The 26118-nt window shown below is 47.5% G+C and overlaps 1 protein-coding gene across 3 annotated transcripts in view; it reads right to left on the bottom strand.

Moving 5' to 3' along the window:
- Kif26b (kinesin family member 26B) overlaps positions 1 to 26118 on the bottom strand; it is a 403420-nt gene that overhangs the window by 14544 nt on the left and 362758 nt on the right. For all 3 annotated transcript variants that reach the window (XM_021161225.3, XM_029479381.2, XM_029479378.2), the window contains 2 exons: positions 11340 to 11502; positions 7020 to 10434 (listed from right to left, as the gene is read on the bottom strand). In XM_021161225.3, coding sequence (XP_021016884.1) covers positions 7020 to 10434; positions 11340 to 11502 — 3578 coding nt within the window. The remainder of the gene's footprint in view (positions 1 to 7019; positions 10435 to 11339; positions 11503 to 26118) is intronic.

The following is a 26118-nucleotide window of genomic DNA, read 5'->3' as shown; positions in this document are numbered from 1 at the left end:
CCTTGATGAAAGTTACTTAAGAAGGAGGAATTCGCTTTGGCTTCTGTTCCAGGGTATATAGTAGAGTCCCCATCATGACAGAGAGGCACAGTGGTGGGTTGGCTTCTGTCTGTGGTGGCAGGATGTAAGGCAGCTGATTCATCTCATGATCAAGAAGCAGAGGGTGCTCTAGTAGAAATCAGGCCACCCCCCAGTCATCCATTTACTCCTAAACATTCTCCCAAGACACTGTTAGCAGCTAGGAACCAAGTCTTTAAATGCATAAGCCAGTGGGGGAACATTTCAAATTTAAATGATAACTTGCATGGTCGAATCATAGAGAAAGTGAAGCCTTCTCCTCACTTGTTTGAGACAAGGCAGAAAAAGAGGAAGTAGTGGAATGTGTGGGTGAGGGTGTTTCTCAGTGTCTGGGCAGAGCTAGGTGCCCTCAAGACAGACTCGGGCAATGTCAAGACGAGTCTGTTTGCAGAAGAGCAGAGGCAGAACTGAGTGGGATAATGTATTCGTTACCTACTGCTGTGTAACAAATGAGCCCAATCTCAGCAGCTGAAACCTCCATCATTTAACTCACAAAACACCCTGTGAATCCTGCACCTAGAGCATTAGTGGCTTCAGGACATTTCAGAGTCAGAGAGCATGCCTTCCATCACTCACAAGGGCAGCAGAAGCAAGTCCTTGCTGTGCCATGCCGTTGTGAGAGAAGCTTGGGCTGGCATCTGAGCTGGTCCACACACATAAGATTTCTGGGATTTTCTTCTTGGTTCACCATCGCCACCTCAGAAGTAGTATTTTCAACTTTTGCTGAACTCAATTTTTTCCCTGATGTCTTCCTTCTAGGCTGCTGGTGAGATCTAGGGTAGTGTCAGCAACAGAAAGCCACAGGAAGTAGAAAATCCCAGCTAAGTAGAAGTCTTGCAGTGCCCCACTGCAAGCTGCCCCTTCATCAGCCGGCACATGGTCAAGACATGTAGACATCTGGTATGTAAAAACAACACTTAGGTTGATAACTGTCCAACTAAGTTTGTGTCATGAGTGGGCCAGGATTGGTTTAAGAAATTTATCTCTTGTACTTATTTTCTTTGGTATGTTTGCATATATGTGTATGTAAGCATGGACATGCTTGTGTGTGTGTGGGGGGTACACACGTATGTGTTTGTGCACATGTTTGTGCATGCACAAGGAGGCCTGAAATCAACCTCAGATGTTACTCTTCAGGTACCACCCACCCTGTGTTTTTTGAGACAGGATCTCTCACTGGCTTGGAACTCTCCAAGTAGGCTGGACTGACTGGCCAGGAAGCCCAAGCCAAGGCCTCCTGGATGACTGAGGATAGCAACTATACAGTCAGTTACAATGGTCTGACCAAACTTTTCAATCCTCTAGATCAGTGGGCCTCAACCTGTGGACTGGGACCTCTTTGAGGGTCAAAGGACATTTTCACAGGGGTCATCTAAGACCACCTGAAAACACAGACATTTATATTACAATTCATAACACTAGCAAAATTACAGTTATGAAATAGCAACAAAAATGATTGTTTGGTTGGAGGTCACCACAACATGAGGACCTGTATTAAAGGATCCCAGCATTAGGAAGATTGAGGACCACTGCTCTAGATGGAGAGGCAGAGCTTTGCTAGGGCTCACTCAGTTCCCTCCTGACATAGCCTGGCCCACTTCATATCCTCTGTGATTCTCACTCTGTCCTCAAGGCCCTGGCATTGTCTGCTCTATCACCTCTAGAGATCTAATCTAGAAAGCTTCCTGTGTCATAGGGAAGTCGCTTTCTCATCTTCTCTTGACCATATGTTCAAGAAGATTTTCACCCTGGTCTTTCTCTTCTATGGGTAGGTTCATTCACCACGGTTTCTCTCTTCTGTGACCAGGTCCTCTCGCCCTGTCCCTTTCTCTCTGTATCTAGGTTGAGTCTCTTAGAAGCACTATGGCAACCTCCAGCTCCCTTCCCATGTTTCCAAGAAACAGCCACTATGATTCTTGATCTCATTACAACAAAATCAGGCCACACCCCTGAGAACCAGATCATCATCAGAGCCAGTCTGGGGCACTTCCAGTTCATTGAGGGTCCTTAGTCACAGACACCTGTGTAGTGCTGAGAAATGGGGTATAATTCACAACAGGCAGCCAATTGGGCTGGCCTATCAAATGTCAATGTTTACTCAACAGTAAGAGAAGGAAGGATAGTGTTTGGTACACAATAAGAACAAAACCAACCAACAGACAACCAAAAACCAGCAGACTAGAGTACACTTAAAACTATATTTAAAACACTTATCACCAATAGGGCAAAATATGCTAAAGCTCTAGATAAGAAACAGGAGCCACATTTTCAGGCTATACTGCCAGCCACCAATTACCAATCAAAGAATCAATCAGTGATACCTAGTGGCACCCTGCACCTTCTCAGTGCTGGATACCAAGCAGGTATTGCAGAAGTCTATGGCTAGGCTGGCCCTGGCATGAGTGTAGCTTAGAACCAACGTGGCTTCTCTTCAGGCAGCCTCTCCCTCTAGCCCAAGTTTTCCAGATGCTGGTAGCAGCTAGCCAAACTCCCTGCAATGGGAATGAACTACCTTCAGAGCAAGGACCCTGTCAATTCTCAGACTTCCCCATCAAACAAAGAGAAGGCAAGCAAGGGCAAGAAGGTGCAAGGGTAACCCACAGTACAATGCAAGGGATCAGATAGTGAGATAAAAAGGACCTGAGAGAGTGAAGTGTAATTCAGAGGGATGTGGCAGGGTTAAGCATGGGGGCTTGGTTGGTGCAGTGATGATTTATATTCTGTTAGCAACTTAGATGCCTACTGGCTGGGAAGACACTACTCCCCACCCAGCCAGGGTATCACCACTCTAACTCAGAGCTCTAGGCTGCACAGTTTTGTGTTGCCTACCACAGAGGGCTGGCTAGGAACTGTAGAGAATCAATGAAAATCTACTCACAGAAGGTCCTCTTGAGAGTCTGTAATGACTCCATTGCTGACTCCGCTATATCATGTGCTCTCAGTAGAGTCCTACAATGCTATATAGAATGCATCTTGTGTTCTTGTTATATTTCCCACATGCCCAAGGGATAACATCACCCAGCTTTACATTTTCTAGGCTCTCACTGTGCTCGCTGAACATTCCCTCTGAATGAACCCCAATATGAATGAACCCCACTTTGAATAAACCCCAGATGGGCCATGCTGCTCCAAACCTGGGCTCCCATGATTTATTTTCTCAGCCTCCAAAGCCTGTATGAGCAGCAGCATCCTTCAGGGCCAGGCCTTTCCCCCACAGCCTTCTGCAGTTGCTTTGATTTGCAGGACCTTGTCTATGGTACAAAGCATCCTTGTGCTGGCTGCATTATGGGCTCAGCCACATGGCAGTATGTCTCTGTTTATTGTCCTCTCTCTGGATATTTCACACTTCTCATGGTTGTCTTAAACTCTGTGATGCTGCCCCTCCTACCATAAGTATGGGGATGCCTGATCAATGGCCAACAATTGCTGCAGTTTTGATTATGGATGTTTTATCAATGTTTTAAAGGTGTGGTCTGCAGAGTGACACTGGTGGGAGGTGGTGGAACCTTTGGGTGGTGGGACATAGTGGGAAGTCTGGGTCACTGGGCCCATGACTTTGAATGGAACTATGAGAATCTAGCTTTATTCCCTCTTTCCACTCCCAATCATCATTTCATCATTGCTCTACTACACATGCCTTGCTGGGTGTGCTGCCTCACTACTGGCCCCAAAGCAACAAGGTCAACTGACCATGACTGAGCCCAGGAGCTAAAGCCTTCTTCCTTCTCCTTCTCCTGCTTCTGCTTCCTCCATCTCCTCCTCCTCCTCCTCTTCCTCCTCCTCCTCCTCCTCCTCTTCCTCCTCCTCCTCCTCTTTGTTTGTTTTTTTGAGACAGGGTTTCTCCATGTAGCCCTGGCTGTCATGAAACTAGCTCTATATACCAGGCTAAGTTTGAACTCAGTGCTCCACCTGCCTCTGCCTCCCCAGTGCTGGGGTTAAAGACCTGTGCCACCACCACCTAGCACCTTACTTCTTTCTAAGTTGATCATCTCAGGCATCCTTTTATAGTAATAAAAAAATTGACTAATACAACAACCTACAATAAAGTTTATTCACACGGGGTTTTCCTATGGAAAGGATGTCATACGATTACTTTTGGTTTCATAATAATAATGTGCCCAGCAGAAGGACCCTGGCCATTATCTATCAAACTCCTGTACATAAGAAAATTGAGGCTCAGAAAGGCTAATTAAAGTCAAATAGCTCATGACCCCAAGCTTAATCTTTCCACTATAGCATGCGGTAAGCCCAAGTCCATTCAACAGCATGGAACTATAGGCAGTGGCTTGTATGGTGGCGACATCCAGAGACGTGTGATCTCTCTGCTGTTACATATACATCACATGGAATCTGAGAGTTCACAGTTATTTCCCAGCGACACAATTATAATTCTTTTTCAGTCAGAAAGCAACTAAATCATTACAATTCTCCAAACGCAAAACAATCACAGATGAAACATAACTGCCTACCCTGCAGTTCTAAATCCCAGACGTCTCCTATGACTGAGGACTGGCCGGCTAGGTAGGAAATTCCTTTGAGGAAGCCTTATGGCTTCTTTTAAAGAAGTTGTTTGTGATTTATGTTGATCACGTCTGACGGCCAGCATTTCTCTTAATAATAATCATAAATAAGGCAGACAAGGTCACCTAACCTGAAATGAGCAAGTCTTCCCTGCGGTATCTATCACAGAGCTCTCGGTCTATGGTGGCTGCGGTGGCTGCGCACAGAGGTCTGATGCTCAGGACACTCCATATTAAATCCCGTCTCCAGTACCTTCCCTGGCATTTTTATGACACACCATTTTCCTTCAATAGCCTTCTAAGAGGAGTCCCTCAGAGGGCAGCAGTTATGACTGGAGTTAGCCCTGAGCAAGGACATGTGTGGAGCCTGCTACCTCTCTCCGAGCTGTCTGTCATTCTCCACACTGTTGTTCTCTCTTCCCATCCATTCCGTGGCTTCCCTGCTTCACTCCAAACCGACACATTAAGGAGCCTTGACTAGAAAGTTGAAGATGGTGGAAGAATAAAGTAGCTGGGTAGCGACACATTAAATTAGAAAACAGAAGCCCTCCACCAGAAAAGTGTGAGCGGGCCTTTAAGCAAATGCTACACTGTTCTCTGGGCTTTGAAGACCGACACGGAGTAGACAGTAATGACAATGCCTGTCAATCAAGTACTGGGAAGGCCAGCACAGTTATTTTCCATGAAGGCTGATGTACATAAGGTATTTAGTTATTTTCAGTAACTAACATCAGTACATTTCAGGACCCCTGGCCTAGGGAATAGGTCACAGTGCCTGCCCTGACACACTGGGAAGCTTGTCACTTTTACCTCCTTCTAGGGGCTGGGACAGGAGGTGTGTGTCTTCTGAAAAGCCTGTTCCAAGACAGGGATGAAATAAGACAGATTAGAAATGCACAGCTAGGAAGTGCAGATGCCAGTGTGGCAGTAGCCACAACAGTGCCGGAGCTTGCCCGGAATGGAGTGTCCTCGCTGAAGCCTTGTGCTGTGATCTGCAGTGCACCGCACAGATGGATGGACCTCTTATATCACGGCAGATGGGGATGGGAAACCACAAGCTTAGGTAGTCCCCGGAGATTGAATTCTTTGATCCAAGGAAGACAAATGGTTTATGATGGACATTGCTCTCAGCCCTTATGTGGGCTGGTCCATTGCAGAGCTCGGTGTGTGTGTGTGTGTGTGTGTGTGTGTGTGTGTGTGTGTGTGTGTGTGTGTCACAGCTGGCAGGAAACAGGCAAAAGCAACCCCATGGCAGATTGTAAAGGCCCAAGGATGGTTCCTGCAGCAGCTGCTGGGGGAGAGGGACCCGTTTCTGCATGTCACCTCATCTCTTGATCCTGACTAGGCTGATGGCATTGACATGCAGGGCAAAGGATTCAGAGCTCTCAATTGCAGAGCCCGGCTGTGCATGGAAGATGGTAGACATCCAGGCAAGGCTAGGCCAGCAGGGCATTCTGTTCTGCTGCCCTCACTCAAAGGAGTGCAGAAGTGTACACAGGGCAATTGATTTGATTTTATTAAGAAAAACAAAAAACAAAAGTTCTTGCACTAAAGAACTTATAGGGACCCTTTCTTTAGTATCTAGTGAAGAATGACATTTTAGATAAAATTCTCATGGCATCTATATTATTCTTAGTACCCATGCCTCTTGTCTCTACCCACTTTCTTCTCTCTGTCTTTTAAATTCGCCTGCTCCATGGTATCTGGGCCACCCGCTCTGACCTTGGTCTTCTTTTTGCCCAACATAACTTACTATCACATGCCTACCCCAAATTCCAAGGAACTTATCAGTAGTTCAGGCATGAGGTATTGGGCATATGTACCTTCTGACCCCATATTTCTGGAGATGGTCAAGTCCCCCTACACACAGGTAGGCAGCATGGTGCATGGCATATATTGCCTAACACTTGGGGAGAGGCACTGCAGGACCCACTGGGGGGGTGTCTATAACTGTCACCAATGTGTTTGGGGTAGGAATGGAGAAAGGCTATCTCCCATCCCACTTTCCATGAGACGAAGTGACCTATGTCCCTGAGGGCAGTTTCCAGGGTCTTGGATGCCACCAGCTCCACATATAGGCGTCTGTAGCTACTAGGTCAGAAGGGTTGGGGGTCTGACTGATCCCAAACAGACCCTGGGCAGTATTCTCAGCCTTTGAATGGCAGTGTGAAGGCAGAGATAAGGGAAAATGGAGGAAGCAAGGGCCAGCTTTCTGTCTGGCACCTCCACAGCGAGCATCTCCTGGCATCAAGTAAAAAGTCTCTGGGGGTTACGTCCTCAGCCAAGGTCTCTGGTATCAGGACACTGAGGAAAGTGAGCACAAGACCCCAGATCTAGTATCTAGCCCACCCCCATGGTTGGTTGAGAACAGAAGCCTGATGCCTCTGTCCCCCACCCCCCCAAGCCATGCCAGGTACCCACCTGAATTGGACCTTTTCTTTTGGTTCTTGAGACTCCTGCATCTCCCTCCCACGGAGCTGCTGTTCTCGCTCATGGAGTCCTGGGCCGAGGATGCACTGCCAGTAGCCTCGCTGTCTCTCATCATGCTCTCGTAGCCACTGCTGCCTCCACTGTGGTAGAAGAGGGCAGTCTTCCCCATGGCGGGTGGCAGCTCCCCGCTCAGGACACTGCTGTTATCACTACCATGCCCGCTGCTGCAGCGGTGCGGCTTCCTCGGAGGGGTGATCTTGCTGTAGGGCGAGGGCAGCAGGTGGGTGGCTGCGGGCTTGTCCTCAGAAGGAGCCCCACTGCGCTCTTCCACCTCTGCCCGCATCTGTGCACCCCTCGGGCCCGCACTGCCCTGGAGTAGCTCCGAAATGCGCCCGTTGACCGCTCTTAGCGGCAGTTTGGAAGCCAGCCCAGAGCCCCGGTTCCTGCTGAGCGACTGGGTGGACCAGGACATGTGTTTCCCACTGGGTGGTAGGTTGGAGCTCTGGCCCACAGACTGTGGCAGGGACTTGGTGGAGAAGCTGAGGGTTTTGGTGGTGGAGGTGGACAGGCTGCTGCGGGATTTAGGACTGGCCAGCAGGAGTTTGCTCACTGCCGAGATCTTAGACTGGCTGGCCTTGGGAGAGGCCCCTGTGGACTGAGTGATGCCACAGCTGGGTGGTGAGGCTCCAGTGCTGCGACCCAGGCTCCTCCCAGTGCGGGGCATGGTACTATCTTTGCCGGCATGCATGCGGGAGCTCACGGACGACAGGCTTTCGGCCCTCTCCAACGACAAGCATTCATAGTGGCTGACTGTTGTCCTGCCAAGAGAGTTGCTTCTGCTGGCCAGCTGCTCCAGCTTGGCGCTGAAGAGCTTACTGCTGCTACTGGCATCCTTAGTCTTGCCGTTGGACTCATCAGGGAAGCAAGCCAAGAAGGTAGCTGGCTGGTTCAGGGGGCTGCTGGTGTTGCTGCTGCCACCACTGTGTTGAGGGCTGGCCCTGTTCTTCTGGTCCAAGCTAGACTTGCGGACAGGAGGCAGAGGCGGGGTCCCTTTGGGCCTTGCCAGGACGCAATGCTTGGGTGAAGCGACTTTCCTCTCTAGGGTTGTCTTCGAGGATGGGATGCCCGAAGCAGCACTGAAGCCATTGCTGTCTGCCAGGCAGTGGTAGAAGCTGTCCAGCTCCTCGTGCCTGTCGGCTTTCTGAAATGCCCTTGGGAGGCTGCTTGACTTTAGGTTTCGGTTGACATGGAGGGGACTTTGGGCCACCAAGCCAGGCAGGGCCATCTCACAGCCATCCACGACCCTCCTAACGTTGTCAGTCACTTGAAAGGTGGCTGCCTCTGAGCTGCTGCTGCTCAGCCTGTTGCCTGAGCTGGGCCTGCCATCCAGTTCCTGCTCTGACTTACCTTCAGTCTTCTGGGAGCTTGGGACCGGCTCACACTTAGCCCCTTCCTCGCTGGAGTAAACGTTCTCCCTTTTCACCTCTTCTTCTCGTTTAAGCCAAGGATCCTCAAATTTCATCTCCCTCCTTGTACTGGGTTCCTTGCTTTCCTGGGACTGGGATGCTTTGGGGCTCACCTTTGGGGTGGCAGTGGAGGACTCAGGCTCTTGCACGTTTCGGGGGCTCATGGCAATGCAGGGGTAAACGGTGATGTTGGTCTTCATGGGGATGTACCCTTCGCAGCTGCTCAGGCTGGCTGTGTTGGAGATGGTGACCATGGCCTTGCCTACTGTTGAGATTTTGCAGCCTTTGATGGGAGTGGCTTTGTTGCCAGACTCTTCACCCATCTCAGATAAGATGAGCAGGTTGTCAGGGCCCACCTCGGGCTTCTCTCTGCACACCACTGCTGTGTTCTGGATGCTGCTGACAAACTCCGAGGCTGGGGGTTCTGCCATGGCTTCCCCATGCCCAAAGCACGTCTGGGCTATGAAGCTGTGGCATGACTGCTCACCATCGCTGCCCGCGCTCATCTCACTCAGCCAGGAGCTGATGGAGGAACGCCGGCTGCCCGCATCCCGAGCCTTCTCATCCAGGCCCAGCTTCGGGAGCGGCAGGAACTGCGTGATGCTCACTTCGGAGACGGGGGCCATGCTGGAGTAGCATTCCAGATCCTCGCTGATGCTGCTGATGATGCTGACGGGCCGGGAGCCCGAGGCCAGGGCCTGCACGGAGCAGTCACTGTTGAAGCTGATTATGCTGGTAGGGCGTCCACTGTCGAGCACCCCGCTGATGGTCAGCTCCTCCACCAGTGTGAAGACCAACTCATCCTCACCATTCAGCTCCAGGGGCTGTTGCACAGTCACCATTGTGGTGCTCAGAATCTCCTTCTTGGAGTCCGCAGGAGGGCCTTCCTGGTCCTCACCATCAACTAGAGTTCCGGGAAACCCTTCACTCCCAGCAGACATGGATTTCTTCAAAACCTGGGGACTCATTCCAACCGGGGGAGTGCGCACATCGGGCTGAAGCAAGGACTCACTGGAGACCATGCCAGAGTCCTTGCTCAGGGAAGGTGGTGGGGCAGAGGAGGGCAGGACCCCCTTCTGGGTGTAGACTTTGCACCTCTGAGAGGGAGAACTGGGAGGTTTGTACTCTGAGGTCTTGGACAGACTGGCAATGCCTAGCCTCGGGGAGCCCATGGGTCTGGGCTTGCCTTCCACGAAGCCACATGAGTTCAGACTCTCCCGGCTGCTCTGGAGACTGGGGCTCTGTGTGAGCTGGGAGGTACTATGCTGGCTACTGCTGCCCGGGATGCTCCGTGGCGAGGCTGGACTGGGGCTGCTGCTGCGTGTCACAGTAGGGGCAGGGGACCGATTCCGCTGTGCCTTGGAGGCTGGAAGCTCTGTGCCTTCCCTCTCGGTCAGTTGGCCATTGTCTGACCCGTTATCTTCCTTTTCAGACTCAGAGGGTGTGTCTGGCCCCACTGCTTGGCTTAAAGGAGCACATCTGCCAGCCTGCTCCGACCCGAACTGGATGGGCAGCTCTTCGAAGGGAAACTTACTGGGCTCTTCGCTGCCATCTATGCAATCTAGTCTTTCCTGCAGCTCAGCAAACGTATTGCACTTCAGACAGTCCCTTTCTGACTTGCTGGCTGCAGCCTCTGCTGCCTCCCCCGGCCGGCTGTCACCTCTGGTCTTCTGTAGGGCTGGCACAATGGGCACAAAGTCTGGGGGCCCCTCATTGTCAGTGAGTTCCTTGTCAGACAGGGCTGTGCCATTGGGCCCGATGTAGATGACGGTGTCGCAGGACTGCTCACTGCTGGAGGAGTAGTCAGGATCACTGGACAGTGGGGCGAGGGGGAATTCTGGATCCACCGGAGCCCGGGCATGGAAGGGTCTCAGCTGGGTGGGCCTGCGCATTCTGCCTTCCTCACAGGAGCTTTCTCCCCCCGAGGAGCTTGATGTGTACTGCAATGTGGACAAGAGAATTATTAATGGGGAGTCCTTCTGAGATAGCCTTCCCTCCTAGGAAGCCTGTGTCATACTGCAGGCCCAAGCTGCTGACTGGCGCTAGGGTCTTGAAGACCAGCCTGTGGAGGGGCTGGTACTCACTGGACTGCCAGAATACCTTCCTGTCCTATTCCCTGGGTATAATTCCCATTTGCACACTAATGTATCAGTCTGCTTGGGAAAGGCAGCGACCTATCCAGATCCCACCTGACTTCCTCAAGACTATTCCCCTGCCTCAGAACACTGGTCATGAAGCCTTGCCTTTTTATATACATAAAAGGAGTATACAAAGGAGAAAGAAAGGGAAGTCTCAAGTATTGAGTTGGCTCAGAAATGTGATTTTCTCAAACACTGATGCCATTTGACTACAACCCTGGCTTTGCTTCTGCCCAAGGAAGTCAGCCTACTGACATGTGCCAACACAATGCAGACACAAGGTCACTGACACAAGAACCCACCGGCTGCAGGCTCCTGGGCATGCAGGGGTGGCAGAACTGCATGGCAGGGAGGGGTGAGGTATTAGCCATCCTTTCTGGAGCCAGATTGCTGGCTGCATACCTCACCTCTGTGACCATGGAGGAGCCTGATTCCTTCCTACCCCTGGGACATTTTTTATCTTATAGCGGCAATCTACTAAAGTGGTCTCTGTCAGCGGTCAGGGTGGGTAACCCGTGACAGCATCAACCATGAAAAGGACACTCAACTTTCTCCCGCGTTGTTGGAGGGCTTTCCTGTTCTGAGACTGGGGCTGCAGCAGCCACGTTTGCACAGTCCTTGGTGTTCAGAGAATGGCGAGACTGATTGCCTCTTTGTGATTTTGTTCTTGTCCCCAATGCATTCTCCCTCCCATTAAGAACCCTTACCTTGGTCTTCTTCTTCTTCATCCTTAAGACTCTCGACGCGATCTGGATGGTGGACAGGGTCTCCGCATAGCTGCTGGCTGCGGCCGAGATGTGTGCGATCATGGTGGTGCGACAGTTCACATTCCCCAGAGACTCCCTCAGAAGCATGGTGAGCTTGCTCTCCCTGCCAAACAAAGTGGATTAAGGCTGCATTAGTGGGCCATGCCTCATGCTGGCTGTCAGGGCAGGACTTCAGGTTTGCATGTGGCTATTTGGTTGTGGGTGGTGTTTTCTTCCTCTTTTTTTTTTTTTTTTTTTAATGGCATACTAATTAGCATTGCTTTGCAGCATGGGGCTATTTGCAGTTGGCAGCTGAGCAAGTGCTTCTAACTCCAAGGATGGGATTCATGCAAACACCTCCCTTGGCACTTCTGTCCTGGCCGCGATGGGCTATTCTAGTGTATCTGTTTGTGTGCATATGACATAGCACATAATGAGGCCTGGGAATAGAAACAAGGAGAAGGGATCAGGAGAAAATGGCTTTGTGACCAGCAATCTGGCATGCTATCTGCACACATAGCCCTTCTCAGCGAGTTTCTGCACACAGGGCAATCCCTGTAATAGAGACAGCATGCTATGAACCTGCACTGAAGTCCCACGTGTTTACAACACATGGGAAATCCCCCTTATAGCACAGAGGCATGCTACTGCCATTGTTTCTCAACCCTGCCATTGCAGCCCGTAACACCTAAGGAAAAGACGTTGGTATTACTGATAAGCAGAGAAAGACGGACACGGCCCAAATAGTCACTTAGCAACAGGAAGCAGAACTTTCCAGAAAGGCTCCCCCTGGGAACTTTGCAGTTGCTATGTGGAACCACTATCCTGGTTAGTGATAACAAGGCCCAGGGCACCTCTGATGGTTTCTAGGCTCTTTAAGAATTGACCTGAAGGAATGGCTCATAGTCCTTGCTCTGTCCTTGCTCTAATGAGATCCTGCCATGTTTTTTTTAAAGGGTTCTGCTCCTCGAATTCTCCCCATGCAGGCACCTGCTGGGTGAAATACGTCTCCTCCCTGGAGCACCCCAGCCGAGGCTGGGAGAACCTCTGGCTGCATTTCATGCTCAGATGATGTGTTTCAATTTCAGACTGTCCTTCTCAAGTCCAAGTCCCTGCAGAATCCCCTGGAGAGGGACCATCAGCTCAACAGACTTCATGTGAGATGCTGGTCACTGCCAGCAGAGATTTTTTTTTTCTCATGTGACTTATGTCTGGCTTCAGGGAAGAAAGATGGCAGTTTTTGTTTTTGTTTTTTTTTCCTACCTGGGACCAATTAAGGTGCTCATTTGGGAATGATGGGCTAGTGTCTTCCAGTTTCAGAGAAAATTGTAAATATACCAGGGCAAAAGAATCAGGAGATAGAAGTGGTAAAAGAAAGGGGAGGAAGTGTGGGGGTATCTGATCATATTTAACTCCCCTCAAAGTATACTCTGCAGGGATGTCTCAGGAAGGGGGCTGGGGGCCAGTCTTGACTTAGCAAAGATAGTTTACTGAGTGAACCACAGGAAGTGGAAGATAGATTCTGTTTGGATTAGGCTGTGGCCATATGCAGTCAACTCTTATAATTCATGATAGTTACACACTATAAAGTACCCATAAACAGCAATTTATGGGATCCTGCGGCATGGCTGGCAGAGGGAAACACAAAGTTAGAATTCCTGTGAACCTTTCTGGGAAAATGACAGTTTGGTCAAATGTCAATGGGTTACCCTGTTTTAGGTAACTTTTCTATTCAAAGTCATCTGGGATTTTAAAAAAAAATGATGTTTATATAATATTTCTTTATGATAAAATACTGCCAAGAGTGTTCAATGGTTTCCCGGTCTTGAGAGATAGGACAGCAGAGGCCTCTGACCTTCAGTCTCAGAGTGGCACGGTTCATCACTTTCTTCTTTAATTGTGCAGCAGCTGATGAGTCTTCATATTCAGCTTGCTCATCTAGTCACAGCTGTGAACTGTAGATGCGACCTTCCCCATTTTGGGAGTGGCCTCACTTACTGTAGGCAAATCCTTCTCCCCTGTGGTTGTATCATGTGATGGCTGCATAGGCATTGAACCTGCAGCCAGTAGCCCACGAGCTCACGCCTGAACGAAGCTTAGCTAACTCTCATGTTTTCTCTACGAGGCACAGAGCTGCCCCTTTGTGCCTCTTCTCACTAGAAAGCACTTCCGTACCATGCCGGGGAATCGTTTCAAACAGTGAAATCATGGGCAGAAAGCATAAAAAATTCAAAAGCACCGAAGCCAAGAGCACGTGAGGCGGTGCTCAACCTGTCACACTTCAGCGGGGGACATGTGTGTCAGGGACTCAAAAATTTCCTCCACTCTGTGCACTGTCCTTAAATCACCATAAAAGCATCAGGAATATTGGCTTGGAGATTACAAAGAAATTTTATCTAGCAGGAAATGTACAACTATGGGATCTGCAAATCCGCCCCCTCCAGCTGACTCGACCATAAAGTTCCTTGTGGGAAGTCTTGCTAATCGATGCACACGGCCAAAGGCACACACTTCCGGCTCTCTGTGTGACTCTGTGTAAGTCTTTAGGAAAAGATCCCAAACCAAATGACAACGATACAACATTCCACCAGTCTGCTGTCTGGTATGCTCCTCACCATCCACATGTGTGACACAGTTGTAGACAAATATTTGTGGCTTTTGGAAATGGAGTCCGTACGCTTGGAAGAAGCCACGACATGTGTGTTGCTTGGCAACTGATGTTTTCTGCAGTCTCGTGGAAAGAAAGTCGGCAGAGTCGCTAGCCAGATGGACACAGGTCTCTAATCGCAGGGGAGTGAGGCAGAAAAGCTTAGGAAGCTGTGGCTTTTTCAGCCTCGTGGGGATGTTTTGACTCTACACAAAGGCGACTGAGAAGGCCGGTGAGAGAAGGGTAGCAAAGGCTGCCAGCTGCAGGCTGCGCTGAGCATTCTGAAGGCAACTCAAGGTTCCAAAGAGATTTTAGGATGATCGTCACCACCAAATCAATACTGAGGATGCATGAAGAGAGGCATGGAGCCCCAGGATCAGGCTAGCTAGAGAGAGTGAAGATGCAAGGTCCTGTGGCTCTGGAGGACTTGTTAGTTAGCAGCAGGAAGGGCACGCAATGAGGCAGAACTGAGCATACCTGAGAAGAAACCATATCACTCATCCATGTAGCATCTTTTAGGAACACATGGTCCAGCTCCTGCTTATCCCGACCATGTAGACTTATTGAAATGACTAAGATAAAGCAATCTTGTTTGGATCAAAATGTGGAAAACTCTCAGCTCCTCCTGTACCATGCCTTCCTGGATGTCACCATACTCCCACCTTGATGATAATGGACTGAACCTCTGAACCTGTAAGCCAGCCCCAATTAAATATTGTCCTTTATAAGACTCGCCTTGGTCATGGTGTCTGCTCACAGCAGTCAAACCCTAACTAAGACACCACTGAATATGCCTTGGTTTCTACAATATTCTTTAATCTGTATTTGATGGATAGCTGTCTATGGGGCTCCTGAATCTTTTTAGATGTTATGAAACAAAGTCAATCCCACAGAAACTGGCAAAGAGAGAAAATACTTGGCTTTAGAAATCACTGGAGCACCAGGCCCTGACCACAGCCACAGCTCACACCACTTCTGGCCACATACAGAAGTGGTCTGCCCTCGAAAAGGAGCTGCTTGGCTGTCCGTGTCCACTGAGCTAATTAGCTTATTAGGGAGCACAGCTGCTCAGTTAAGGAACATTTGTGGAGCGCTGGCTGACACAGGTAAGAGCCACTGATGGGCTACAGTGAAGGAGCCTGGGATTTGAGCAGGGAAATTGCCCTGTACAACTCCAACATGACAGCCATTAGTAAAAGGTAACACCAACTGTGTGAACAAGATGGCTGACTAAGTAACCCTACTACAGGAACCCTGAAAGACAGCCAAAGTCACAAGTAGACAACTATACTTTGATTTAAAAACAAACTAACTAACTAAACCAAATGAGTGTTCCAGAGCACAGACATTCAGGGCAACCCTGTAGTAAGGGGAACCGCATGTCTGGCCTCAGCATCCCTGCCTAGGACTCTAGTTGAGATCAGCTTAGACATAGGGGCAGGCACTCCTTCCTGTGGGGAAGGTAGTTAGAAGGACCGTGGCCACAACAGTTACCAACTTGCTCACCTGAAGAAGAGCCCTGTGGTCCTTATAGGCACTGCTAAACTACTGTGGAGTGGGTTGGCCTGATGCTGTTTGTATCCTATTGTTAACACTGGTTCCTCAAGAAAGGTTGCCTCCAATGGGCAGACCATCAGGTACACAGGGGCCATGCGAACCTTTTCCCCTGAGACTGAGCAGTGGAGGAGAAAGGTGGGACTGGAGGGTGGAGAGGAGTGGCAGGGAAAGAGGGAAGGAGAGAGGATGGAGGAAGAGGAGGAGAAGCCACGATAGACCAGAATATCATGATCAAGAGAAACAACCAATATCAAGGGGTCTTATAACTGTGGAATAAGTTAGCATAGCCCTAGATCTGCCCAATCTAGGCATATGGCTTATAATTAAAATATCTGGGTTGTGTGTCTTTTATATGGGCTTATTAGGGTTAAAAATTCCAGCAACACTACTGAGCTACTCCAGAGAGGAAGTCAGCACTGTGAGCCCCATCCTGAGCTCCTTCCCTCCAGGCCAAACAGGTGTAGCACCCAGCTTCCCTGGAACTGATCAGAACCCTGAAGTATGAGCTGTCAAAGCCACTCTACCATGCTGGATGGTGGAGTCACCGTTGTCCTGATTGTTGGCTCCTGGGCTTCAAGCCACAGCTCTGTGCTTGCTGGGGTACAGTCAATACACCATCATTCCAGGGTTTAGTGATACAACAATGTGGTCTCATCCTGGGTCTGAGATGCTACTGTGCAGTATTGACTTTGGATCCCAAATTAGAGCTGTGCCTGGAATCAGGCCACTGTTGTACACTGTGCATCCTAGCCCGATCAGCATCACGACAGCAGCCCAGCGCTCTAGGACGAAGCTGCTGGGTGTGCTTTGGAATCATCAACCAGCTTTGTGGACAGTGTACACCTAATTATGCCTCAGAGAGTAAGCCATGCTCCAAGTCCCAGGTATTATTATAGGTTTGTGGGACCCTGAGTTCAGAGCTGTGGTTCTATAGGCCTCCGAACACCCTCAGTCTGGGACCTCAAGCCATTGCAACCACTTACAGGTCATATCAGACCTGATACTGTGACTCCTCATTTTAGGAAAAATAACAACACACAAGCAAATTTGTGGAGATTAATATGTGCCCAAACAACTAAGGGGCCAAATTACATGAAATGGAAGATAGAAAAATATCTAGAAAGTGGAAATAGTGAAAAACCTTCACGGGATTCCCATGAAAGCAACACCAAGAGCCCTTCTTACAGCAATGGACAACCCTGCCCCCAGATCCCTGCCCCCAGCACCAGCCTGACATGGCACCTCAAGGAAGAAGAAGAGGGGAAAACTCCATAGTTGGGGTGGGAGTTCAGGGAAGAAAGGAAAGAGTAAACTTTGGGGCAGAAATAAGTTAGAGACTAGAAAGGTTACAGGATAAAAAAATATATTGTGTTAACATCTATAAACAAATGCAGAAAACCCTCAATTATATTGTAGAGAGAGGAGAAGAAAAACAAGAAAAAAGGAGATTAAAATAGTAGTTAAAATCTCTTAACAAAGGAAGACCCAGGACTGGGTGGCTTCAGAGCTAAACTCTAAGATCTCAAAGAGAAAATGATGCTAATACCTCTTCAACGCTTCCAAAACTTAAGTTGCAAGGAAGATCTTCTGCAAATAACAGTTGTTACTTTAAACCAGGCAAAGACACTAAGGAAAGCTATAGCTATCATCTCTGATAAACAGTGATGTAAAATCCTTTGGTGAGGCATTAGTCAGTTGAATTCAGTGCAAACTTTATACACTATGATCAAGAGAGATTTGTCTCTGGCATGCAAAGCTGCTATGACCTATGCAAGTCAATCAATGAGACAGTCCATTAATAGACCAAAGTAGGAAATTATCGCCATTCTCCTAATTAGACAAGAAAACCCATCCTGTAAAATCCAACATAACTTTTTTTAGTTATAAAAACTCTCAGGGACTGGACACACCTTTAACTTGATGGCTGTGCTCGGGAGAGCATCCCCAACAAAGCAGTGGAGCTGACCCTTATGGCCAAGGTATTGGTGAGCAGTCCCTGGGGGCTTGAGTGTGGGAGAGCAGACCCTGCCTCGCCTGCTATGAGTGGTGTGGGTGCAGAGGTGATGCCCTCGCCCCTTGCCACCCTTGGCAGTTGGGAGAGCTGCCCCAGGGTCATGGGAGCAGGATTACTATCCCTGCCCCTCGCCTGCTCCAGTACTTGAGAAAGCGGGTCTTGCACCTCACCCGAGCCTCACAGTAGAGCTGGCCCTAGGTGGAGAGGGTGCAGATGAGCTGGCCCTCGTCTGCCAAGAGATGGAGAGGATCCAGGAGTGTTGTTCCCCAACACCTATGGCAGTGTGGAAAGCTGGCCCCAAAGTCATGAGCACAGGAGAGCTAGCCCTGCCTCTCACTGGCTATAGAACTTGAGAGAATGGGCCCTGCACTTATACCAACTAGCATGCCTACCAAAGCATGGAGTTGCTCAGCAAACTGCTCACATTCCACAGGAACCTTCTGTTCTTTACTTATTTAATATCCCATTCCTTCTCATAGCTGTAAGATAAGATGGTACTCTGTGATTGCCAAGAGGTAGAACCTAAATTACTCTAGATATCATATATCTACAGTCTGCTCAGAGCATCAATCACTCCACAGCCCTGGCACCCAGGTACTACCTCAGAAATTTGAAAGACAATCCATATACTCAGAATCAGTACGTAAATAGTTTACCAACTCCAGAATACAACCATGGGTCAAGATGGAAAACATATTGATATAAGCAAAAAGAAATAGAGTCAAAAGGATTCTTGGAGGGTGGTCTTTGCATTTCCTAAGAAAAGGATCACCATGGTGATGGATGCCGTGCTTTGTGTATCGATTTTCAACTGGGGCGGGGGGTGGGGTGGGGAGGGGGGCTTACTATCTTTGCAGTGCAGCCTGTATATTTTCAGATAGCCTTATTAGAAGTTTTTTCCTTATGTTTGACTTCAGTCTTCACAACATCAACTGAAGGTCACTAGCTCTGTCCTCTGGGCTCATACAGGGTAAAAACAAGCCCATTGCTCACATTTTTAGACACACCTATGTCTTTCCTGAGGGCTCTGTTGCTTAAGCACACTCAGTTTTCTTCCTGTTGCTCTTTCAGATGTTTGGTTGGTCACTGAAGCTCACAATAAGCCCTTCCCTATCATGCAACTGTGTGTGTTTGTGTGTGTGTGTGCACATATGTGCATGTGTGTGTATGTCTATGTGTGATTGTGTGACTAGGTGTGTTCATATGTGTTGTGTATATTTCTGTGTGTGATTGTGTGTCTGTGTGTGTGTGCATGTACATGTGTGTGTGTGTGTGTATGACTGTGTGACTAGGTGTGTGTACACATGTGTGCATGTGTGTATGTCTGTGTGTGATTATATGTGTATGTCTATGTGAGTGTGTGTGAGTGTGACTGTGTGTATGTGTGTGACTGTGTGTATATCTATATGTGTGTGCACGTGTATGTATATCTTTGTGTGAATGTGTGTGTGTGAGCTGGTATGTGCCTGTTCGTGTGTGCGTGTGTGTGCATGTGTGTGCAGGTGTGTGCATGTGTGTGTATGTTTACACATGTGCACTGAATGTGTAAGGTGATTTCCTCAGTTCTCCACCTTATTTTGGGGACAGGGTCTCTTGCTAAAACCTGAATCTCACTGACTTATCTCTCCTCGATGGCCAGTGATGGCCAGGATCTGTGTCTCTCTACTCCCTTCATCCTGGGAGTGATGGGTCCAGATGCTGCTGCTGGGCCACATGGGGACTGGGGATCTGAACTCAGGGCTTCATGCCTTTGCAACAAACTCTTTATTGACTGAGCCATATCCCCTACTCCCCAGTCACCCAATTTATCATCTCTGATAAATTTATTCTCTGCATACACTTATGTAGCAAATAATTCAGCTTCGCCTCTCAAAAGAGCTTCCCTTTGCTGTGAGCTTTGGGAGATAAACCCTGTGATAGCCATTAAGACCATTTTTGTTTAGAATGGAGGGTGTTCATATCAGATTTTTGGGTAACATGAACCTGATCAACTACAAGGTTTAAGATCATGGCTTTGGGCCATGAGGTATCATTGCTCTGGGACTGGGGTCAACCATGTGGAAAGCTGCTCTATCTAGCCACAGTAATAGTTGTAGATGTCATAGTTCATGCCAACACTGCTGGTTCAGTGCATATTTCACATGCACATGTTGGGACAGTGACATGTCCAGCAGTTACTGGAACCTTCCTAGACCCTACTTCACTCACATATCTCCTCGGAGGGTTGATTAGAGGCCACAGCCTTCTCATGTGATAAGCATTTTAAAAAACCTCTTTATAGATTCTTTGTGAATTTCACACCATGCACCCAAGCTCATGCACCTCCTTGTCCTTTCATTTCTACCCTCCTCCCTTGCAGCCTCCCCCACCAATGACAACAAAAAATAAAAATAAGGAAAATTTTAAAATAAAAAAATAAAACAAACAAACAAAAACCAAACATTTCTCCATGTAAGCTGTAGTGTGTCACAGTGTGTCGCACAGTGCACCCTTCTGTCCCCACTTCTTTACTTGCAAATGTTCATTGCAATGAGTCCTTGGTCTGGTTCAAGGCCTCTGGCTTCTGCTACACCATCAATACTGGATCCTCACTGGTCCAGGATATCTCTAGGATATCCTGCACGCCTTTAATCCCAGCACTCGGGAGGCAGAGGCAGGCGGATTTCTGAGTTCGAGGCCAGCCTGGTCTACAAAGTGAGTTCCAGGACAGCCAGGGCTACACAGAGAAACCCTGTCTTGGAAACAACAACAACAACAACAACAACAACAACAACAAAACCCTGTGTTATGCAGATCCTGCAACTTTGGTCCTGCAGAACCGGCCCCTTCATGCAATCTAGCAGTTCATGAATACTTTTACTGTGCTCTGGAAGTCCTTCTACTGAATGATGGTGTTTTGGGGTACCTGCTAACCACACAGTTGGCACCAGAAGTGTGGTGCAGACTCTTCTAAATCTCCTATATCCTTGAACCCAAATAACCAGAAATCTTGGGCAGAACAGCATCCTGGGGACTGTGCCCTCAAACCTTAAAACTCTCTCAGGCTTTTCTCAGCTCTTCTAACAAGACTGTAAGAACCTTCACAATGGGAACTGTGTTTAGCCTGTATTTATCCAGCCAATACATATGACTTAACAGCTTTAGGGCAGAACAGAAAAGACTACATTCATTAATATTCACTTCAGCATAACCAGGAACTAGGATTGTCATCACATTAAAGAAAAAGAGCCCTCAAAAAAAAAAAAAAAAAGATAGCCAAGAGAACAAATTAGTAGACCAATAGAATAAAAGGCATATATACAGCTGTCCCTTGAGTCAGTGAACTGCCCAAAACCTCATATTTTAACAAAGCAAGGGATGCTATGAAGGTGGTGCTTAGTGATTCAACAGTAAGACCTTCAGCATGCATCACGCATACAAACTGGTCTGAAATAGATGAAAGATTGTTAATCAGTCCAGATCAAAAGCACCAATGTCAATACCCCCACCACAGCTAGATATAACTACTGTCTTGACAATTTCCCATTAGCTTTTCACTTCCTTTAAAATCTTATTGAGTCCAAGAAGTCTTACTATCATTAATCATCAAAGCTTTGCTACAGCCATTTTTACAGTCCTGACACTTGTGAGCTAGCCTCTGCAATGCTCTATGGCTGTTTAATCACGGGGCGGGACTAGGGAGCATCTCCATTATGCCAAAGTGTGGCCATCGCACGTCTTCAGAGTAAAGATGAGATCACTGTACTCTTTGGCAACTTTGCTTCCTTTCGAGTTTCCATCATTCTTGGGTCAGGAGTACATGTTCATCTTAATGTCAGAGACCTCTGATGGTATTCAAACTGGACTTATGGGCTGATGAGGCATAAAAATAAAGTCAGGAACCGCGTTGTCATGGTAACCTGGAAGCACTTCCCTGATTCTATTCGCCCCTGTCCGTGCCCTCGGACTTTCACAGAATTCTTGAGAAAAGAGAAAAATAAGACTACAAATGGAATCTTAGATGCAGTGAAATCCGATTTCACCCAGTATCTTTTCTCAGGTCTCCCTACCATCTTGATTGCTGCCTTGTCCCATCCTTAGTTATAAGCTTATGTGTCTGGAATAGTTTTATTCTTTTGCTTTCCTTTGAGCTTCAGTATTGGTTTCAGGTAGCAAATGCGTACGAAGCATGTATTGGATGTGGCGTTTGATAGGGCCTCTTTTTTTTTTTTAACCTTACTCCATGATCTCCCCTTTCAGAGTTGACATCACAGCTAGGTGGGGTTGGTAGAGGGCTGGGGAGATGACAGTTGACAGAGTAGCTTCCTAGGCAAACACAAGGACCTGAGTTTGGATCTCAGCCCCCTCACCTTCTCCTCCCCTGCCAATAAAAGCATCAGGCACTGTGGTCTGCATCTGCAATTTAAGTACCGGTGACGCAAACAGGTGGGTACCTGGGATCACTGGCCAGCCATTGTAGCTAATCAATGACCTCTTGGCTCAATGAGAGACTCTGTTTCAAAATATAAGCTAGCCAGTGATTGAGGAGGACAGCTAAGGCTGACCTCTGTGCTCCCACCCCTCCAGCACCTGCCCCTACACACACACACACACACACACACACACACACACACACACACAGAGACAGAAGTAATCCCAGGCACAGGACGAATGGCAGCTGGTTTACTTTGTAGCTCCAGAAACTCATGTGAGTCCCTTTCCTGCACATTCCTTGGAAAGAGCTAAAAGGGGTTGAACAGGATAGTCAAGGCATCTAGGCATGTGGCTACATTAGATTAGAATCACGACTATTTTTAGTTTTCAGAGTCAACTTATCTCATTCTGATTTCTACATATAATCAGCAGAGAACACGTGGCTAAGAATCCCAGGAGTCTTCATCTGCGAATGCTTGACCCTAGTCTGACCTCCCCCACACTAACCAAGGAGATCTCTTCACTCTGCCCCATCAGGCTGCACCTCCCTGGGCTTTCCCTATGCTATTAAAAACAAAAAGAAACATATTAACAGTGAGAGAGGGCAGTGATCAGTGACACATCCTATCAGGAAGGACTCAGCCCAGTCTCTGTGTCTGTGTGCATGTGTTTGTATGAGTGTGCACGTGCATATGTGTGTATGTGTGGTGTGTACATGTGTATATGTGGATCTGTAAGAGTGTGTATATGTGCACCTGGGCATGTATATGTATGTGTATGTGTACATGACAGAACACAGGGTTTCACAGGTACTAGCAAAGCTCTTATCCACTGAACTAAGCCCCAAAGGCCCACAAATGGCCTCTCTATGTCTTCAGCCTTGGAAGGCTTTCAGGAGTTCGTATGACATTCAGGGTTGGAGTGAGCCTTGTCTTGTCTCTCTGGCCTGGCTCCTGACCAGTGTCCTTTGTAGCACTTGGTTTGGGATTATGTTTATGGGACAGCTGTGACATCCTGCTGCCATAAAGCCTATCACTTTCTCACATTCTTATGTAAAACTGACTCGTTCACCTTTTTCCAATCCACTGTGACGTGGTATTTTATTGAGGTTTCATTTGCACTTCTCTGGTGACCAGTGCAATTACATATGCTTTCGTGTGCTCATTGGCCATTTTCATGTCTTCTACAGAGAAACTTCTGTTAAAGTTCTTTGTCCACTGTTTAAGTGCTTCTGTTGTTGTGTTGTAGGACAACTTTAAAAGTTCTAAATATTAAACAGGGTCCCACTATGAAATCATAGACGGTTTGAAACTCACTATGTAGACCAGACTGACACTGAAATCATAAAGATTCATGTGCCTCTGCCTCCTGAGTGCTGGGATTAAAAGTGTGCGCCACCGTGCCTGGCCTTCTCTGAAAACAGACACAATAGTTGGTTGTTTTCAATCTCTTGGTGATATCTTTTGATGTATAGGAGATTCTTCATTTTTACATAACACTTTTTTTTAGACACAGATCTTAATTTTTTTTTTTTTTTTGTATCTGTGGCTCACAACCCTTCCAATATGTAGTTTTGCTGCAACAAGCTTGCCAATTAGAGTGGCTAAGGATGTGCAAGTGACAATTGCTCAATATGGTCTTTATTACTTAGAGGCCACTCCCAGTTATAGCCCAAGAACTGTGAAAGACCATTTTCCCATACATGCATGCTATGGACTTTCCTGTCTACGTTTCTTTTGAGACAGGGTAGAATTTAAATTTCAGTAGGTGATGAGGGCAGTGATTGTTGCAGTGGTTTCTGGGTATTGTGTGGTTTAGAGAAACAAGATCCCAGGGTTCTCACATGATGGGCCAAATGCACTGCCATGAAGAACAGGCCTCAGTAATTGGAGGGAATTGAAAGGAAACTGGGTTGAAGACTAGTTTCCACCACAGGTACAAGTGTGAGGAAAGATGGAACACAGAGGCGACCATTCACACACTTTAATAACTTCAGAGAGTGCCTCAGAAACTTTAATGAGGGATACAGGAAGGAATGAGACCTTTTTAAGAAAATGTATTGTGTTATAAGAGTACATTTCCCTGTGGTTCTAGTTTTGCTTGGTCATAAGATAGGCTACCATTGTGGGGGCTTTACGTTTGGTTAACATTAGGTTAGGAGTAGTCATTTGTATCTGGGCTGGGCTTCTATGTCCGGGGCACAGTGGTCCTGTTCCATCCACGGTGCCAAAGTCAGTTATTTGAGTTTAAAATACAGAATAAATGTGATTTGAGTTCAGGGTCTAATATACTCTTGTCTTTCCTTTCTATTCTTTCCAGAGTCCAGCATAGAATCCAGAGCCATGTAAGTGCTAAGTAAGGGCTCCGCCCCTGTTCCTCATTCCCAGGTTCCCTGAAGAAGCCTTAATCTCAAAGCCCTGCTGACTGGATCCACAGAATAGGAGTTAAATGCACCTCCCTTCCTCAGGTCCTTTTGTTTGGTTGGGTTTGGTTTTGATTTTGTTTTGTTTTGTTTTGGGAGGGGGTTGGTTTCCCAGTTAAAAGTCAATGCTTTTCTGTAGCATCATGAAGAGCCTACACTGTGGGATGGCAGATGTCCCAAATACCATAGAAGATGCTGGATTCTTACAGAATGAGGGCAAAGGTCTGTTCTTTCCATATCCAGGCCTAGCATGGGGTCTAACATAGTTATCTTCCTATAAACATTCAAGCAAGTATCTAATGGTTAAACTTATCCATTAAGAGAAGACTTCACCCCATGAAACTGCGTAAATCCATAACATCTAAGTCTTAGAATCTAAGATAACTTTTTTCTGTTGTTGTCTGAAGGATCCGGTGTCATAAGAAAACCAACTGAACTGGGGTTCCAGTGAGTACCGCTCCTACAAAGCTTAGTCTCTTCTGTCTGTGTGAGAGCAGACCAGCTCTCTCAGTCTCCAGAGCAAGCTGGCCTGCCTGGGTCCACACATATCACAGTCCTCAATGGCATATTACAGGAAGGACATTTACATGCAGGGTGTCATCTTAAGGAGTGGGCACAACAGTGTCCCCAAAGAGAAACCAATAGACCCACTATGTGATCTTAATCTGATGGCAAGGTTCTGGTCAGCTCATCAATACAATGTGATGTGTACATGTTATGAACTCTTGGCTATTCCTAGGTAGATATCCAGATATGAAGTTCACAAGACCTACTGAGGTGTATCAGTTTGTCTTGGCTAGAAGGGGCTGGTCAAACTTGTTGGCATAGTCTAACACCTTAGACATAGATAATATAAATATGTGTCCCAGAAAGGGTGGCAAATACCATTCTGGCTTAGAGCTAAATATAAAGGGAGCCTCCTGTGTGGTGGGATTTAGGGTTCAAAGCTTTTCTATTTTATGTTGCTAAGTGAGTATGTGCTGAGTGTGTAGTGTCCACACAGGCCAGGTCAGGGTAACAAATCCCCTGGAGTTGGACTTAAAGGAGGTTGAAGGTCACCAGTATGGGTGCTAGGAAGTGAACTCAGGCCTTTTGGAAGAGATGCAAGCAAGTACTCTTAACTGCTGAACTACTCCAGCCCATGGCAGGATTTTGGAAGACCTTGTTTAAAAGCTCCAAAGGGCCCTGTTCTTAGTCCCTTGCACTGGCATACAGAATGTCCTGTTTAGACACAGGTAGTTTGAGAGTCATTTGTTCTGCAAGCATGCATTTATAACCTGAGATACTATTGGCTCTCTACCTGCCCTGGAAATACAAACACATGTGAGACAGACAGGATCATAGTATGGACCCTATATGTCCTGGGATGCCCAGAAGTCTTGGTTTTGTATTATCTTGTGCCCCATCTGTTTATGAGAGTCTGGATTTCTTCTCACTTGCCATTACAAGACTTTCACCAAAATAGGATGGGTGGTATGGGTGGACCTTCTGGCTCGCTACCTATATGCATGGTGTGTGGTAAACAGGAGGCCATACTTTACAGTACGAGTTCTGCTAAACTGAGAAATACCTTCTGTTGAGTGTCTTTCTAGATGATACCCTCACACAACTAATAACTGTGCTAAGATCAGTTCTACCAGAGAAGCATGAGCTTTTGTTATAAAAATTCATTAGATTCCATCGGAAT

Source organism: Mus caroli, unplaced genomic scaffold (genome assembly GCF_978045245.1).
Source record: "Mus caroli unplaced genomic scaffold, Mus_caroli_1 scaffold_1, whole genome shotgun sequence".
NCBI lineage: Eukaryota > Metazoa > Chordata > Mammalia > Rodentia > Muridae > Mus > Mus caroli.
Note: the sequence above shows the minus strand (reverse complement) of the source record. Positions and strands in the feature narration are given on the sequence as shown.